Source organism: Malus domestica, chromosome 08 (assembly GCF_042453785.1).
Source record: "Malus domestica chromosome 08, GDT2T_hap1".
NCBI classification, from domain to species: Eukaryota; Viridiplantae; Streptophyta; class Magnoliopsida; order Rosales; family Rosaceae; genus Malus; species Malus domestica.
The window spans coordinates 25522207-25540176 of NC_091668.1; the positions used below are offsets into that span (position 1 = coordinate 25522207).

At 37.8% G+C, this 17970-nt stretch overlaps 1 protein-coding gene across 5 annotated transcripts in view; it reads left to right on the forward strand.

Moving 5' to 3' along the window:
• Positions 1-17970, forward strand: part of LOC103441723 (BEACH domain-containing protein B) — a 39979-nt gene that overhangs the window by 11203 nt on the left and 10806 nt on the right. For 4 of the 5 annotated variants that reach the window (XM_029107224.2, XM_029107225.2, XM_070825937.1 and 1 more), the window contains exons 6-27: positions 271-588; positions 5804-6026; positions 6692-6760; positions 7193-7654; positions 7793-8117; positions 9056-9499; positions 9608-9766; positions 9852-10001; positions 11048-11203; positions 11389-11430; positions 11589-11933; positions 12276-12449; positions 12602-12762; positions 12863-13178; positions 13310-13739; positions 13883-14219; positions 14382-14570; positions 15550-15811; positions 15966-16157; positions 16232-16450; positions 16566-16742; positions 17374-17489. In XM_029107224.2, coding sequence (XP_028963057.2) covers positions 271-588; positions 5804-6026; positions 6692-6760; positions 7193-7654; positions 7793-8117; positions 9056-9499; positions 9608-9766; positions 9852-10001; positions 11048-11203; positions 11389-11430; positions 11589-11933; positions 12276-12449; positions 12602-12762; positions 12863-13178; positions 13310-13739; positions 13883-14219; positions 14382-14570; positions 15550-15811; positions 15966-16157; positions 16232-16450; positions 16566-16742; positions 17374-17489 — 5266 coding nt within the window. Of the gene's footprint in view, positions 1-270; positions 594-5803; positions 6027-6691; positions 6761-7192; positions 7655-7792; positions 8118-9055; positions 9500-9607; positions 9767-9851; positions 10002-11047; positions 11204-11388; positions 11431-11588; positions 11934-12275; positions 12450-12601; positions 12763-12862; positions 13179-13309; positions 13740-13882; positions 14220-14381; positions 14571-15549; positions 15812-15965; positions 16158-16231; positions 16451-16565; positions 16743-17373; positions 17490-17970 lie in introns of those variants that run through there. The other variant, XM_029107226.2, reaches the window with a different exon arrangement.

Consider the following 17970-nt stretch of genomic DNA (forward strand, 5'->3'; position numbering starts at 1 on the left):
ATAAAACTATAGGTTTTTATAATTGTTATTTCAACCCCAATCCACCTAAATGATTGAAAATAACCCATTCAAATGACTAAAATTGGATTGGATTTATAATTCGGCTGGTTTTTCATTTGATTGTGCATATATTTTGATTGGTTTAAATGTGTGTGATGCTGTAACATATGTTATTAGGACCCTATCCACCAAATTTGTTGATTTCTATGTAAGTTTTAATTGATCTTGCAAAACATTGCTAATTTTACATTGTGTTTTTTGTTATTTTAGGGGCTGTTGTCCAGCTTAAAACAATAAGCGGTGCACTTTCAGCTGATGAAAAGTCATCTAATTCTACTATGGAGTGGACTGGACTCTTGCAACAAATACTTGTATATGTGGTGTCAATAATATATAGTTTCATTGATTTAAATTCAAATGTATATGAGAGAGGTCAGTTGTGCAGTAATACTATAGGTTTTGTTTCAAGGGGTTGTGCATCACCAGTTGGCTCTTCTGGTAAGGTTCCTTCCAGTGAAATAAGGTTACGATGGCATCAGAGGGCAGTTGTGTCTGTGATGGAAGCTGGTGGACTTAATTGGTTAGTAGGTAAGGTAGGCAATTTTGTTTTTACTTGTTCTCTTATCTTTCTTTTGGATAGGAAATTTTTATTTATAACTTATAGTACATCATATCTCGACTTGGTAATACACAGTGAAAACTTGAGCCCCACTCTTAGAAACAATATGCTACAGTCTGGAGTCTGGACATCTTCCATATATGATTTGGTTATTTTGTAAAAAAAATTTCATTACTCTTCTTTACATCAACTTTTCCTAGAGAGAATTTAATCTTATCTTGATGACCTGTTTTTTCTTTCTTCTTGTAAGTGTATTTTTTTTATGATTAAATACATCAAAAGTGCTGAGTGTGTGCATGTCCTTGCCATTTGTTGTAAAGATTCTATTTTGTGTGCCTTCTTAATTTCCATAATGTGTCTGTCTGTCTGTATTTACATTTGTAAACTTCTTAGATGACCAATGACTACTGTATTTATAATCCACAGTTAGACTGAAATAACAAAAACTTGTTATTTGTCACAGTTCCATCACTTCCACAAGATTGTTTTCTCGTTTTCATCTGTGTATGGATGTTATACCTTCACTGTGTAGTTGGTCTTAGTTCCATTATTATTATTATTTTTTTTTTTTTTGAGAAGAATCTTAGTTCCATTATTTTGGAGAGATTATTTTCATTCGGTCATCTGTACATGACACTTGAGCTTCATTACGCAGTACAGCCTCAGAAGACGAAGGCAATAAATGCCTTTGGAACAAACCCACAAACCTCTGATGATCAAGTAAAATCTGACCATCAGATTCCTTCACCTGGTCAAGCTTCCTCTTCATTTTTGTAGCATGGTCATGTGCGAGTCTGTGCAACTGTTTATTCTTATGCTTGAGCCCTCTAATCTCCTGCTTGAGACTCATCACTTCAGCCGCCAATGATTCAACTTGGCGGGTTCGAGCAAATAGGCGTTGGGCCATATTTAACACAGAACCTGCACACTGAACACTGAGAGCCAGAGAATCCTTAACAGCCAACTCATCAGACCGTTTGGAAAGAAGTATGTTATCTTTGGGAGTGAGAATGTTCCTGGCCACCACCGCAGCGGTCATATCATTCTTCATCACGGAATCCCCAACGGTAAGAGGACCAGTAGGGGATAAGAAGGATGGGCGCCATATGTTGTCTAGAGAAGGCGCGGCTGCCTCTTCACCAAGGTTCAAGTCAAAACGACGGTCGGAAAGGCCAGACATTTTCAAAGGTGTTGAAGAGAGAAGAGGTCGGACAAATCAAGATCTTAGAAGTGCAAGAAGGGAGCTTCTACTGGTGGAGATTCAAGTGTGCTTTGGAACTTAATGCCAACCTCTATAAAAATCTGCACTCGACGGAGCTTCAGAAATCGAAGAAGCGTCTGCTCAGAAATCGAAGAAGCGTTTGCTTTCTTAAAAGCTGGGCTGCTCAGAGACCACGAGGGTCGATCTCAGAGATCGAAGAGGTGTTTGCTTTCTCAAAAGCTGGGCTGCTCAAAGACCACGAGGGCCGATCTCAAAAATCGAAGAGGCACGTGCTTTCTCAGCTTTGTCAGCACCTGTCACATGCACACTCAGCTTTGTGGAAATTACGGGCAATCTGTCGAAGATTTCTGGTGAAGTAGAAAGCACGTGAATCTTACTGTTCAATCATCCACTTTCCACACGCAACATCAGCTCATGGGTACCACAGATAACTTTGCCAAAGATCTCTGACAAAGTTTAGACACGTGAAGCTTGCAGCTCCCACTACATCGCTATGACCAAGAAAGGTAAAAGAATAGCAAAGAAACAACACTAACAAAGTTTAGACACATAAATTTTGAAGGTTTAGCTACCATATTAGTACCCACAAGGGTAAAGGAATAGCACCACTGCTGGATAATTGGAAAGTCTCTATGTGTCAACCGTTGTGCTCCGTGGCAAGGTAGACTAGCAAAAATGCCCAACCTTTACTCACATTCGAGAAAACACTCCCAACAAAATTGCTTGCTCCAAAATCGAAGAGGCACCGCCCTCCGAATCTCGAGAGCCAGACTCCCAACAGGATTACTTTCTCAAAAATCGAAGAGACACCGCTCTCCGAATTTCAAGAGCCAGACTCCCAACAAGATTGCTTTCTCAAAAATCAAAGTGGCACTGTTCTCCAAATCTCGAGAGCCAGATCCCCGACAGGATCGCTTGTTCGAAAACCGAAGAGGCATCGCTTTCTCAACTTTGAGAGCCAGATCTCCTTGGATAAAGCTTGTCTGTAATCTTCACACGCAACATCAGCTTTCCAGATACCACAGACCACTTTTTCAAAGTGCTTTGACAGAGTTAAAACACGTGAAGCTGGCAGCTCCCACTACAGTGCTATGACCAAGAAGGGTAAAGGAATAGCATTACTACTTGTTAGGGAGACTCCTATATATGTCGACCTCCATCCTCAACGGACAGGCAGACTTGCAAAAATGCTTAACCCTTCCTCATATCTGAGAGGGCACTCCCAACGAAGCCTCTCGAAATACTCAGCTTTCTTTCCCCCCGATAATACCTCTGCAAACAAGCTACACCAGAGCAAGAATATCTCATATCATCAGGGTTAAAAGCAAGAGTATCCCATATCATGCTTTTTCCCTGTCTTTTCCTTTGGCCTTGTTCTTACCTGCATAACAAGGAGAAAGAGAGCAATCAGTCAGCACTTGGAATCAAGCTTCCAGTAAGGAACTGACTACCTGGAACCCCTTACCTAATTACTTACCTGGCATTGCTCTCGAGTACTCATCTTCAACATCTTATGCTTCCAGAGAAGATACCACATCTGCCTGAGGAACAGATAGGGCAAGTGAGAAGGATACAAGGAAGCATGTGGAGACAAGCGTAACAGAACACGTGTCGATACTTCCACTACTTTGTCAACACCAAAAGTATCCCATATCAGCAGGGTCGAACGTACTCTAGATTTGATGGACTTGTTTTGACCCTCAAATTCTTCAGTCGGCCTTATACTCTGGAGGTAACCAGAAAACCCTGCAGCCCAGTTCAAGAATAAGCCTGTGGAAAGTTACTTCTTCAAAAGCAAAAGTATCTCATATCATCTCTTCTCCTTTTCTTCTCTTTATCCTTCATGCTGCCTACAAGATAAGGAGAATGAGAACAATTAGCCGGAACTCGAAATCAAACTTCTGATCTGGGACTGATTGCTTGGAGCTCTGATTGCTTACCTTGTCTGTCACCTCTTTCAGCAGATCCCCTAGCTCGGCGACTTGGGAGACTCCTACTACATAGTTTGTATCGCGCTTGACCAAGCCTGAAACTACAAGTAAGCTTTAAGTGAAATTGATACATTACCTTGTGCATCTCCACCAGTTAAAGATACCACCCCTGGACGGAGGAAGAGTACTTCCAGAGAAGATGCCACATCTACCTATGAGTCAGATAAGGCAAGTGAAGACGATACTACACTTCGGTACTTAGAAGTTTTATGATTACTCAGCGGCTTGGATCTTGCAAGTCCCCAACCGAGGAGCTTCCCTCCAACCAGGAGGCCAATCACAGAGCGACACATGTCCACATCAGAAGCCAATCATAGTACGACACGTGTCAACATCGGAAGCCAATCACAACACGACACGTGTCAATGTCAGAACAAGGCTAGAAACTCTCTTCTATAAAAGGAGATCATTCTCCCAAAATATTTCCTAATGTAATTTGTACTAAATCATTCACTTGTACCCACTAAAGGAGAGCTTGAACCTATGTACTTGTGTAAACCCTTCACAATTAATGAGAACTCCTCTACTCCGTGGACGTAGCCAATCTGGGTGAACCACGTACATCTTGTGTTTGCTCTCCTGTCTCTATCCTTTTACATACTTATCCACACTAATGACCGGAGCAATCTAGCGAAGGTCACAAACTTAATACTTTTTGTTGTACCAAAGTCCTCACTGATTTTGTGCATCAACAATCCTTAAGTCCTTACCTTTTTGCATGGGTAATGGATGAGTTAACAGGACATATTCAAGATGTTATTCCTTGGTGTATGCTTTACGCAGACGATATAGGGTTGATAGATGAAACTCAGGAAGAGGTAAATGCGAAGCTTAACCTTTGGAGAGAAGTGTTGGAATCTAAAGGTCTTCGCCTAAGCCGATCAAAGACAGAATATATGGAATACAAGCAGGATGGATGAAGTGGAAGAGTGCATCCGGCATGTTGTGTGACCGTCGTATGCCACTGAAGTTCAAGGGAAAATTTCATAGGACGGCAATAAGGTCGGCGATGCTGTATGGCACAGAATGTTGGGCGGTGAAGCATCAACACGTACACAAAATGGGTGTAGCGGAGATGAGGATGCTTCGTTGGAGGTGTGGGCTCACGAGAAAGAATAAGATTAGGAATGAGTGGGTTGGACATGTGCAAAGAAGGCCTACTGACGCTCCAGTTCGAAGATGTGACTACGGGACAGAGGTTCAGGGTCGAAGGGGTAGAGGAAGACCTAGGAAAACTTTGGAAGAGACCCTAAGAAAAGACTTAGAGTACTTGGATCTAACGAAGGACATGACACAAAACCGAGCGCAATGACGTTCTAGGATTCACATAGCCGACCCCACTTAGTGGGAAAAGGCTTTGTTGTTGTTGTTGTTGTTGTATCTGTACATGACACTTAGTGCTCCACATGCTTGTATCCCAAATGTCTGTCTTTATTTTTTTTATACTTGAGCATCTCCGTGCCATTTATTTCATTTCTTTTCTGGCAGCCTCTTTTTCCCTTTTTTTGTTAAATTACCTTTCTCTTCTTTCTGTAGCTTGTGATAGAATTAAAAATTGTTTGAGTTAATTCAACAAGCTTTTGGAAAATCTCATAATGTTGAGAAAAGCCAAAAAAAAGGAAAAGAAATAATGTTATTCACAACAATCGGATTTTTGTCAATTTTTTTTTTCAATGGTTGTATGAATTCCTATGTTGTCCTTAGCATGCGCTCTTGGTATTGTTTCGTTTTCAAAGGGTTCAGTGCACATAATAGACGAGGACATCCTGCACTATCCCATGCCAGTCCCTGTTATCTTAAGATCCTGCTATTTTCTGCCCCTCCCCTTCATTTTTTGCTTTTGGATATATTTAAGTTCTATGAAGACCCCAAATTCTTTTTGGTATCTGTATGATATCCTTTGTGCCTTTTGTAAACCCTATACTCTCTTTGCATCTACATTTTCATTGATTGAGATTGTTCTTGTCCCAGAGCTGCTGCGTGTAAGCAGAAGGTTGAGCATGAAAGAACAGTGGACGGATACCTCACTTCCGTATTTGTCTTTAAGAATTCTTCATTCGACATTAGCACAGAATCCTCGTGGTCAAAATCATTTTAAAAGCATTGGAGGACTTGAAGTTCTGTTGGATGGTCTTGGAATACCGTCAAGTAATGTGCTAATACTGAAAAGTTCTGCTTCTGCCATTGAGAAAAGGTAATACCAACTCCTTGTGTATGACATGCATCCTGAGGTTCATTTATCTTGTGCAATCATATATGCAAAGTTTTCTTAAAATGCTAATGAATGGGTGAGTATCATTTCATTTTATTTACGGCTTTCTTAAGTTTGCGGGGTATGTAGATTAAAATTAAAAATTTCTATGAAATGATTTCTATATCTGTTTGATCTCCTTCAACTTCAAGATAGAGATTATGCAGGTCAAGTTGTGCTTTTGTTTGTTTTTGGGTCATCTTAAAACCCAAGTATCTTTAGTTCGCGTTTGGGGTTATGGGAATGTGGCTCTGCCAGATCAAGAGTATGTATTAGTTGACTACTAGAATTTGCTTGAGATTTTATCTCTTACCTTTTTCTGGTTAAGTCTTCTAGCATGTACAATTAGAATATAGTATTTTCTCGCTGAACAGCTTATCGACGTCATAATAAAATCTCCTGTAAAGGGCGGAATCTGTGTAATATATCTGTGTATATGTTTTCATTTCGTATTTTTAAGATGTACTTTAATCAATAAAGTAAGATTTTGCTGATTTGAATTTGATTTACTATGTGAAGTTGTGAACTTCATAGCAGTTTTTCTGACATGAGTCTTTGTGTTATACACTCCATCATAAGCTCTGATATATGCTCACTATTTTTTGCAGATATGAGAACCCCTTGCTAAAAAATTTCCAGCTCCATGTTCTCTCTCTGGAAGTTCTCAAAGAGGCTGTGTATCCTTTGCGTCCTTTGTTGGTTAACTTGTGAACTTTTGTACCTTTGTTTAACTAGGAATTTGATGTTGTGATTTCTTTTCTCCCTATAAATGAAAGTTGTCTTACTGTGTACCGTATGTGTTTATTGGGAATTTATACTTATACCCATTGAATTTCATGGAGACCTTCAATGCATATTTTTTGCATGGATGCATATATAGTTGAATTGAATGGGTACAATCATAAATTCAATAAACACATCAGGGAAGTACTGTTCCTATTCCATCATTTCCTGTTTGGTGCAACAAGGGTCTGCTGTAGCTTTGCCTTTTCACTATTCCTTCTTCTGTTTATCAAATAGTAGATGCGACCGTATCTGTTCTGCAAATTTGCAATTGTATCCTTAGTTAACTGGAAAGAACACTATTGATTCCCTTGACAAGTATACAGCTATGGGAATATCAGCAATTTGCAATTTCTATGTGAAAACGGGAGGGTTCAAAAATTCGCAAATAGCTTTTGTTCGCCTGCTTTCTTGTTTCAAGAGTACAAACAGCAGACCAAGAATATTCCTGGTCAGCCTGATTTCCAAACGCCGATGATTGACTTTGGAAGTGAGAATACTGTGGAAAACCATATAACAGAGACTTCTGTTGCACTGCCTGCCAATGATTATTTCTCTCAACTTTGGAGTGATTATGCTGTTAAGCTGAGCAGAGTATTTTGTTCTTTTCTTCCTGCTTCAGAAGATATTAAATCTCATGATCTTGAAACATCCACTGGTCAAGCTACGGTGGCAGTCTCTTCATTGTACGGTGAACTTTCGATCAAATGGATTGTGAGGGTTCTTCTTACAGTGTTCCCCTGCATTAAGGCCTGTTCAAATGAAAACGAACTGCCAAGCCAATTAAGGTGAATTTATTTCGGAAGTATTGTGCCAAGCCACTTCCAATTATTTATTAGGTGTTGTTACTTAATGTGTTAATGTACTTGTTCAATTTCTCTCCCTTTCTTCTGAATCTTACTCTTTGCCTTTTGCATTATCTGTAGGGTCTTTGTCAGTACTCTGCAGCATTGCGTTTTAAATGCATTTAGGAAGGTTCTTGTTTCATCTCCAGTGTCACTCAAAGTATTTCGGGAAGAGGGAATCTGGGAACTCATATTTTCTGAGAATTTTTTCTACTTTGGACCAGCATCTGATGACCTTTGCGGAGAGTGTTGCACTTATTATGAGTCCCCAAGGAACCTTGAACTACTCTCTGCTTCTAGTGGCATCAACAGTCAAGCAAAAGTTTGTGGGATTGAAATTCTCCAAATGGAAGTGATTTCATTTGTGGAGTTTGCTGCAACTTCTAGTGGAAGTGCTCATAACTTGGTTGGTTTTTCTCTGACATTTACTCTTCACCAAACTCACAAACTTTTGTTTTATGTATCTGACTATCTGGTCAGCTTAAACATTAGAACATATAAGTACTGCTGATTTATTGTGCTTAGGAAAATAACATATTGTTTAAAGTGAGGCTTTGATATGGGTGTGAGGTGTTGTGAGGGCTGATAAAGGTGTTAAGGAATGCCTTCTTGTTTTGGTATTGCTGTTGTTAAGCTGTTAGGTGACAAACATTAGGGACAATAGAGGCCCTGAGAAATACCTTTCCGAGAGTTTCAGCCTATGCATCTCTGCAAACACGAAACATATGTGCAAGGGGAAAACAACTTGTCAATGTCCTCAGAGCAGTTGTAGTACTGGGCAGCGCTGTGGGCTTCTGTATCTCCTATTTTAAGAATATGCCTCTGTTGACCATTTAACTAGATTGGAAGGCTGCAGTATCTTGATCAATCTTAATTCTTTTATAAATGCAGCCTCATGTATTTTTTTCTTTGTTTTGTTTCTGTTCATGGTGGATTACTTGTCCCCTTAGATGTACAGCTATTATTTTGAAACTAGCCTACGCGTGTGCTAATTGGCTTTTTATTTGTTATGTTTATGTATTAGTATTTTTTTTGTCAAATATATTAGTATTAATTTTATCAAGTAACTACCCACATCGTGGGTGCTTTGTTTGTAATCTTCAAAATGATGTAGTTTACCATTTTACCCTTATTAATTAAATTGTTTTGTTTTGAAATTCTTAATTAGGGAGGGGCATTTCTTGCCATTTTGAATGCCACACCTTTTTTTCCTTCTCACTTTAGATATATAGATATAGATAAAGTCTTGTATTTTGATAACAAAAAAAATGGTAGCTTCAAATCAACACCTGCTTCATAATTTCTGCATCTTTCCTGACTTCTTGCCTCTTTTTTGTATGGCAGCCTGAATTATCTGCTTTATTAGATGCCCTTGAACACTGTGCTTGCAGTCCTGAAGTTGCTAGTGTTCTTGCCAAGAGTCTGCGTCGCGTGTTACAGCTTTCATCTGAGAAAACTGTTGCTTCTTTTAAGGCAGTTAATGCATTTCCTCGTGTGCTTAAAGTTGCTTGCATTCAAGCCCAAGAATCAAGAAGGGTTGGAAATACAAGCCCTAATGTTGATGAAGCGATGCCTAGTCATCAGGGATCCAAATCACATCAGACAACGCAAAGATGGCTTAAATGCATGGAGACATCCATGGAGCTCTATATGGAATTTTTCTCAACAGCAGAAGATGCTAGAAGTTTGGTTCTGCGTAGCGTCGAATGTATTGGTTATTTATTTGATTTATTCTGGGAAGAAGGTTTGAGGGATAAGGTGCTTAGGCATATATTTGAGCTGATGAAGGTATTACTTAAGATCATGTTTTCATTTGATAAATATGTCTTGGCTGTTAGTGCTTATAAAGCTGATTAACTTTTAATTCTGTTTTAAATTTTATATATTACTTTTTAGACTGTACCATCATCTGAAAAGGATCAAACAGCAAAGTTACAGTTATTTTCTAAATACTTGGAAACATTCACTCAAATAAAGGAACGAGAGAAAAGCTTTGCTGAACTGTCTATCAATTTACTGGTCGGAATGAGAGATATGCTCAAGATTGATCCTGTGGTATAATCCAATGCCTTGATTTTATTTTCATCTTCAGTCTTTTTGTTTGAAGTTCCAATATCTCATCAATATTTGTTTTACACAGTACTATCAGACTTTATTTCGTGACGGAGAGTGCTTTTTGCACGTTGTCTCTTTACTAAATGGCAACCTTGAGGAGGCTAGTGGAGAAAACTTGGTTCTGAATGTTCTTCAAACTCTTACCTGTCTGCTTGCAGGCAATGATGCTTCAAAGGTATTCCTATTTTCGATCTAGATGGACATCTTTTCCATCTTTTTCTTGTATTTAGTGTTCCTTTTTTTTTTCCTTACAAAAAGTTTGTTTCCACAAAAGAATGTAATCCTCTTTTTCTCATGGTTACTGCCTCTCTTTGTTTGTCGTTGTAGAAGCTTGCGTGCTTCATTTTTGTCTTGTTTGTTCAAAGAAGATGTTGAATTCAGTTTCATGATTTCATCTTGATGAATTCATTGTACATTTGCGTTTTTTATTTGCTTTATGGATGTGGCAGTACCATGGAGAATAGAGCATCCATTTAATATGCATTATGATCACATAAACTTGTTTAAGTTTCCTGCTGATCACAAAGAGAGCAGAAGCCATTTCTTCTTGCACTCTATTTTGATTGAAAAGAGAGAACCCGAGTTACTGATCTAAGTTCCAAAAGAATCAAGGGGACAGCCTTGGTTTCTCTCATGCTCCTCTCTCTAGCTCTTTTTCTTTTCCTTTACTCTTTTTCTATTAAGAGAAACACAGATTCATTAATAAAAGGAATTTACAACTTAGGGACATCGAATACATGTGTAATAATAATAGAGGAAGCAACACTAAAAACAGAATTACAAAACTAAAACATTCCAGTCCAAATAAATAGTGTGAAAAGGCCAATCCGCCTTGGAGCCTACAAGGATGACCAAGAACCCTGTCCCACAACCCCAACATCTTCAATAAGGAACCGTTTCTCTAACAGTTTCACACACACACACACAAAAGTGTGTGCTGTAAAATGGTGTGTGGCCTTTGAATTTTTGGGGTTCCTTTAGTGGAACATCATGATCCTTAAATATGTGAGAGAATTGTCTTGAATCTCAATTTTTGGCTAATTTATATGTTGTACATGTTGATTTTTGTAAATTTGTCTTTCCTAGGTTGCTTGACTCTCAAATATGCCAGCATTATTATGTAAGCATATGTATTTGATATTTGGGTACTACAATTTCCTTTTCTTGTTCATATTGCTAAGTTTCGAGTTGCTATGTTGACTGGCAGATATATTTTTGCAGGCTACATTTAGAGTTCTTGCAGGCAAGGGATACCAGACATTGCAAAGCTTACTGTTGGAGTCTTGTCAGTCACGCTCAAGTGAAGGACTTTTGAATGCTTTGCTCCATATGCTTGTTGATGGAAAGTTTGATATGAAATCAGGCCCTAAAATAAAGGTGTCTCCCTGATGCAAACCTTATTCAGAAAGTTTGTAACATCCCCTTTTAGGATTTTTCTTTTCCATAATGTCCACAGATCTATTTGTTTATGATTTTATACTTATGCCAAGTTTGGCTTTGGAATTGAATTCCTGAGTTCCTGCTTCTTGTAATTATATTTTCTTTCACTTCTCTCCATGCAGAATGAAGATGTGATCATACTTTATCTGCGTGTTTTGCGGGAGGTTGGTGATCATTTCTATATTTGTTCTCTCTTATGTTCCAAATTTCCTGAAATTTGGATTTCTTATTTTCTTCAGAATCATTATAGATTATTTTGGAATTATGGTTCTGAAAATCGGTATCATTCTATATCATTACTTTCTATTTTATGATTGGGCAGAGCAGTGACTCGTTGCAGCATAACGGGCTGGATGTGTTTCAACAACTACTGAGGGATTCCATATCCAATCGGGCTTCTTGCGTCAGAGCGGGGATGCTTAATTTTCTTCTTGATTGGTTTTCACAAGAAGACAATGATAGTGTCATCTTGAAAATTGCCCAACTAATTCAGGTCGTTGGTGGACATAGCACATCTGGAAAGGACATTCGCAAAATCTTTGCACTTCTCCGAAGTGAGAAAATTGGGAATCAGCAGAAGTATTGCTCACTATTGTTGTCCAGTGTTTTGTCAATGCTAAATGTAAAGGGTCCTACTGCCTTCTTTGACTTCACTGGGAATGATTCTGTAAGTTCAACTCTGTCTTCTGAAGCTCCTTTATTTTTCTTTCTTTTTTTAAATGTTGTTACAAGAAACAAGAAGTTTATTGAATAAAGTGTTGGGATTTACGGCTCAAAATTAGGATGATGCAGAAATTGAATAAAATGTTTAAAGATACTCCCTCTCAATTGTAGCCTCCCCCACTCTCTATAAGCTCTAAACTCTAAACCCTTCATATGTACAACCTTCCTGTTCTGTTTTATATTGTTTTATACTATTTGAAATGCCTGAAATTATTTTATCTGTTGTATCTTGTATCTGATCCTTTTCCTCTCTCTTTCTCTCGCTCCCTCTCTTGTTTGCTTGTAGGGGATCATAATAAAAACGCCTGTGCAGTGGCCTCTGAATAAGGGATTTTCTTTTTCATGTTGGCTTCGTGTAGAGAATTTCCCCAGAAATGGAAAAATGGGTCTTTTCAATTTTCTTGCAGAAAATGGAAGAGGTTGTATGGCTGCACTTGCAAAGGACAAGTTTCTATATGAGGTAAATATATTTATTGGGGACTATGTTTTCATGCTTGATTCATATTCTAAATGTGGATGTGTCCAATCTTGTTGCTTAGTCATTTTCATTTGCCATATTGTAAAGCTTACCACTAGTGTCATGCCACTAATGATGTCTTTCATGAATTCCAGTCAATGAATCTGAAGCGACAATCGGTCCAGTTACAGGTTAATATTGTTAGAAAGAAATGGCATTTTCTATGTATAACTCATAGCATTGGAAGAGCATTTTCTGGGGGTAGCTTATTGAGGTGCTATGTGGATGGTGATCTCGTTTCTTCTGAAAGATGCAGGTTGGAGACTACCTCCGTTAAAAACCTTCACATGTAGATTTGTTTTATCTTTTGTCTAGTTACAGAGATTATCCCTTACTTTCATACTTGTATGTTTCAGATATGCCAAAGTTAATGAATTATTAACAAGTTGTAGAATTGGCGCAAAATTTGATATTCCTCTGTATGAAGATGATTTGGCTCTGGAATCTGTAAAAGATTCACATCCTTACCTCGGTCAGATTGGTCCAGTTTATTTATTTAATGACGCCATTTCGTCTGAGCAAGTTCAGGGCATCTATTCTCTTGGGCCGAGCTACATGTATTCATTCCTTGACAATGAAGCTGCCTCATCCAAGGATAACCTGGTGCTTAGTGGGATCCTTGATGCGAAAGATGGTCTTTCATCAAAAATTATTTTTGGACTTAATGCACAGGTTCTCTGTTCTTCTTAGAAGACTACTTCTCTATAATCTTTGGTGTCTGTTTATGAAGTAACTCTAATCCATTAGTTATCCATATCCTATAAGGAAATGGTGTATTCTGAGCAGTTGGTCTCTTTTTTCAGGCATGTGATGGCAGGAAACTCTTTAATGTTTCACCAATGCTGGACCATGTATCAGATAAGAACTCATTTGAAGCAACTGTGATGGTTGGCACGCAGCAATGCTCCAGACGCTTATTGCAAGAGATAATTTACTGTGTTGGAGGTGTATCAGTGTTTTTTCCTCTTATCGCGCAGTCTGAAAAATATGAAAATGAAGAAAGTGGGCAATTTGAGCATACATTGCCTGTTATCACGAGAGAGCGAGTGACTGCTGAAGTTATTGAGCTCATAGCTTCTGTTCTAGATGAGAACTTAGCTAATCAACAACAGATGCATCTTCTGTCTGGATTCTCAATACTAGGGTTCTTGTTGCAATCAGTTCCTCCTCAGCAGCTTAATTTGGAAACACTTTCGGCTTTAAAACATCTATTTAATGTCGTCGCAAACTGCGGTATAAATTATTACTGTTTCTCAATTCTCATATAACCAGCTGATACTAATATCTGTAGTTTTCTTTCCTATGTAAGTTGTGCAGAAGTTTCTGAATCATTCATTCGGCCAGATTTATTAATTTTCTCCTTATTTTACCTTTAGGCTTATCGGAGCTGCTTACTAAAGAGGCTATATCTAGCATATTTCTTAACCCTCTCATCTGGTTGTACACGGTATATAAGGTGCAGCTTGAATTATACATGTTTCTCATCCAGCAGTTTGATAATGACCCAAGGTTACTTAAAAGCCTTTGCCGGCTCCCTCGTGTTATTGATATAATACACCAATTTTATTGGGACAATCCAAAAACTCGATTTTCTATTGGAAGCACACCTCTCCTTCATCCCATCACAAAACAAGTTCTTGGAGAGAGACCCAGTAATGAAGAAATACGAAAAATTCGTCTTGTTTTGTTGAGCCTTGGTGAAATGAGCCTCAGGTATGGCTCTTCACTTGAATCAGAGGATTTTTTTTGTTTCCCAACATTTAGCTATGATCATGTTTCTCCTTTCCAACAAACAAATTTAACGTAACAGACTATCATGTCTTGTTCATTTCATGTTTTAAGTGAAATCTTAAAAAAGTCCTGGGTAATATGCAGGCAGAAAATTGCAGCAGCAGATATAAGAGCTTTAATAGCTTTTTTCGAAACAAGTCAGGATTCAACCTGTATCGAGGATGTTTTACATATGCTTGTTCGAGCGCTTACTCAAAAACCACTGCTTGCAGCTTTCCTGGAGCAGGCCAACCTGATTGGTGGTTGTCATATGTTTGTTAATCTTCTTCAGAGGTACGCATTGAATATTATGAATTCAATGATATATAGATCTTCACACTAGAGCATGTGGGTAAGACCTTATTTTTTTGAGTGTTCTCTTATTCTATGTATGGATGAGGGACTTTCAAAATAACTAAACTTCAGACAATTATCAAAAATTCCCTAGAACACTGGTCATTTTAGATAATTGGCAACAGTAGCAATAAAAGCTATATATAAATTATTGTTTTTTTTCTGTATGTTATGATGAATAGCTATATAATGACATGATCTGTCTTGAGTAATAGGTAAAGCTAAGCTTGTTCTAGTGAATTGCACTACCCTTCCTTAATTGTCATTTATTTTCCTAGAAAATAGAAAATTTCTATAAAGTCTTGAAATGAATACAAAGTTGAGAACAAGTAGTCCACCTGAAAGATAAAAATTTGAAACTAACTACCAGAGATGAAACATTTTACATTCTGCTATATCATGACACAAACTGTGCAGCGAATTACTGCAGAGCTGCTTCTAATAAACTAAAATTCCAGAAAAAAGATAGAACTGTACTGGAAATACATACCCACAAAGAAGGCCGAAATCTTATTTTATCGCAGTGTACCTCCACACCCACCATGACTTCAATGCTTCTCCAATTTTTCCTTCCAAAGAACCCCTCCTATCACCAAATACCACATGCTTATTACTCAACAAAGAGTGACGAAGCTGCTTCCAGATTGCACGATTGCAAAAATAATTTGTGTATCTAAATATGTTTGCAAGTGATCAACAGTGAGTTTTGCCCAAATTGCTTATTGCTTTCTCGTCGAATAAGTCTACTCTTATATGATTGTAAATTACTGTAAGTAACTGAGGCAGAAAACTCTTTTCTTTTCTAGACCATTGTTTCAGAATGCAGTTGCTTATATATTTATTTAAAGGTATAGATTGATAAGAAACACGACCTATATTGTCTCTTCTGATTTTGTTTTTCTCTTCTTTTTTTCCATAGGGAATATGAACCCATTAGATTGCTCAGCTTGCAGCTCCTTGGGAGACTTTTGGTTGATCATCCATCTGAGAAGAAGGGAGCAAGATTTTTTAATCTTGCAGTTGGAAGATCTCGGTCTCCTTCAGATGGCCCAAAAAAAATTAGTATGAAGATGCAACCAATTTTTTCAGCCATGTCTGATAGGTTATTCAGATTTCCACAAACAGATAACTTGTGTGCTTCGTTGTTTGATGCTCTTCTTGGTGGTGCTAGTCCCAAACAGGTACATGTAACAAAGATTTAGATAAGTAGAAAGCAAAAAATAAAATATTTGTAGTTCATCCTGTCATTGTAGCTGTGCAATTATTGGTTGTATTCTTGTTTTGATTTTTCTAACAGGATACTGGGCAAACTGAAAATTGATTTCGGATTTACAGGTGTTACAGAAACACAACCAGGTTGAAAGGCAAAAAAGCAAAGCAAATAGCTCTCATTTTCTCCTTCCGCAAATTTTGGTTCTTATTTTTAGATTCCTGTCTGGCTGTGAGGATGCAGGTTCAAGAATGAAAATTGTCAGAGACTTACTTGATCTTCTTGATTCTGATCCTTCAAATGTTGAAGCTTTTATGGTATATAGCGCAACAAGTGTTTTGTAGTTTACTTTTTCTTAATTAAATTCTCCTGACTTAAATGTCATGAATAGGAATTTGGCTGGAATGCCTGGTTAACAGCTTGTGTCAAGCTTGGTGTATTCAAAAACTACAAAGTTAATCCCCAAGACCAAGATGATAACGAGAGAAATGAGCAAGATTTGGTGAGGAATCTGTTTGGTGTTGTTCTTTGTTACTATGTTCATTCTGTCAAAGGTGGGTGGCAACAGTTAGAAGAGACAGTGACTTTCCTACTAATGCAGTCTGAACATGTACGTTAAAAGCCGCTCTCTGCTATTCTACATCTCTAATTAATTATAGACTTTGTATGATCTTAAGCTTTATTTTATTTTTATTTTTATTTTTATTTTTGCTTTTTGCTGGCAGGGGGGCATTTCATTTCGATACTTGCTTCGAGATATTTATAAGGATTTGATCAGTAAACTTGTGGAATTGTCTTCTGAAGAGAATATCTTTATCTTGCAACCATGCCGGGACAACACGTTATACCTTCTAAGGCTGGTGGATGAGATGCTTATCTCTGAAATAGACCAAAATCTTCCGGTAATCAGCTTTCTTGGAATTGAGATCATAATATCCTTACTACTCCCATGCTCAACCACGCCACCCAAGCTTAAATAGAAATAAAAAAAGAGCAATGGATACAATAATTTATCATTTTACAAAAGTACATGAGCAGATACGTTGCAGTCAGTCTACTAATTCAACTGCTTCAATTAGTGGATGCTCAATGATCAGATGACCGTCTAATTGTGCTACTCTAACTTCAGTCTTCCCATTCTGATTTATTAAGATGCTCCCCATCTTTCCTCGGTTGTGGATAGATGACTTGAAATTCAAAATTTGACCAGTTATTCTTATCTCTTGGCAATCATATCACAGTTCTAAACTTTCACATCAAATGCTCAGCTATTTCGCCAGTTTTCTGTTATGTCTACTAAACCAATAATTCCCAATGGGTGTGTCGGACGAACTCTGGTGACAGTCAGCCAATGCAGTTGGTGGTTCCTTAAATTTTCTTTCAGTAATGAATTGTTAACTCTCTGTTCCTATATGCATACACAAAAGCATTGCTTAATTGGTTTTCAATGATATGAAATGGCTTGTAATTTTCTGTTTATTTCATTTTAGTTGCAGAGGTGAGATTATCATTGAAAATTTGACTTTCTTATAGTTTCCGGCAAGTAGCTCTGACTTTTCCCTGGATTCACTGGAGCTAGAACGCCATAAAGATTATGGCTCTGCTTTGTATGAAGTGCTGGAAGGAGAAATTGATAGCCGAACATCCAGGTATTAGCTTCTGGAGTTGCAACTTTTATTCCTGAAACTGATGTCCATTATGATGTCAGTCACTAGTACTTTCTGTGTGGATTTAACCTATCTAGTGAATCTGCAATAAATTTAATTGTGCCAGATGAATCTTCATTGGAGGGAGTAGTACTGAGGGCATTCTAGGATGGTGCTCTGTCTGTCGGTTTAGTTTTTCTATTTGGATTTAGATGTTTCTGCTTTCGTTTTAGGTTTCATGGCCTACTTGTAGATTTTTTTTCTAGAGGTAAAGAGAATAATGTGACCCTAATATGTTTTCTATTTGGGTTTTTATGTTTTTGCTGCTGTTTTAGGTGTTTCATGACCTACTTGTAGATTTCTCTAGAGGTAAGAGAATAATGTGATCTTTTAAACTTCACTCTGAGGATTAAATAGTACATAGATGATTACAGGGAAAGAAAATAAAGGATTTGTTAGATTCAGAATGATAGTTTAATGCTGT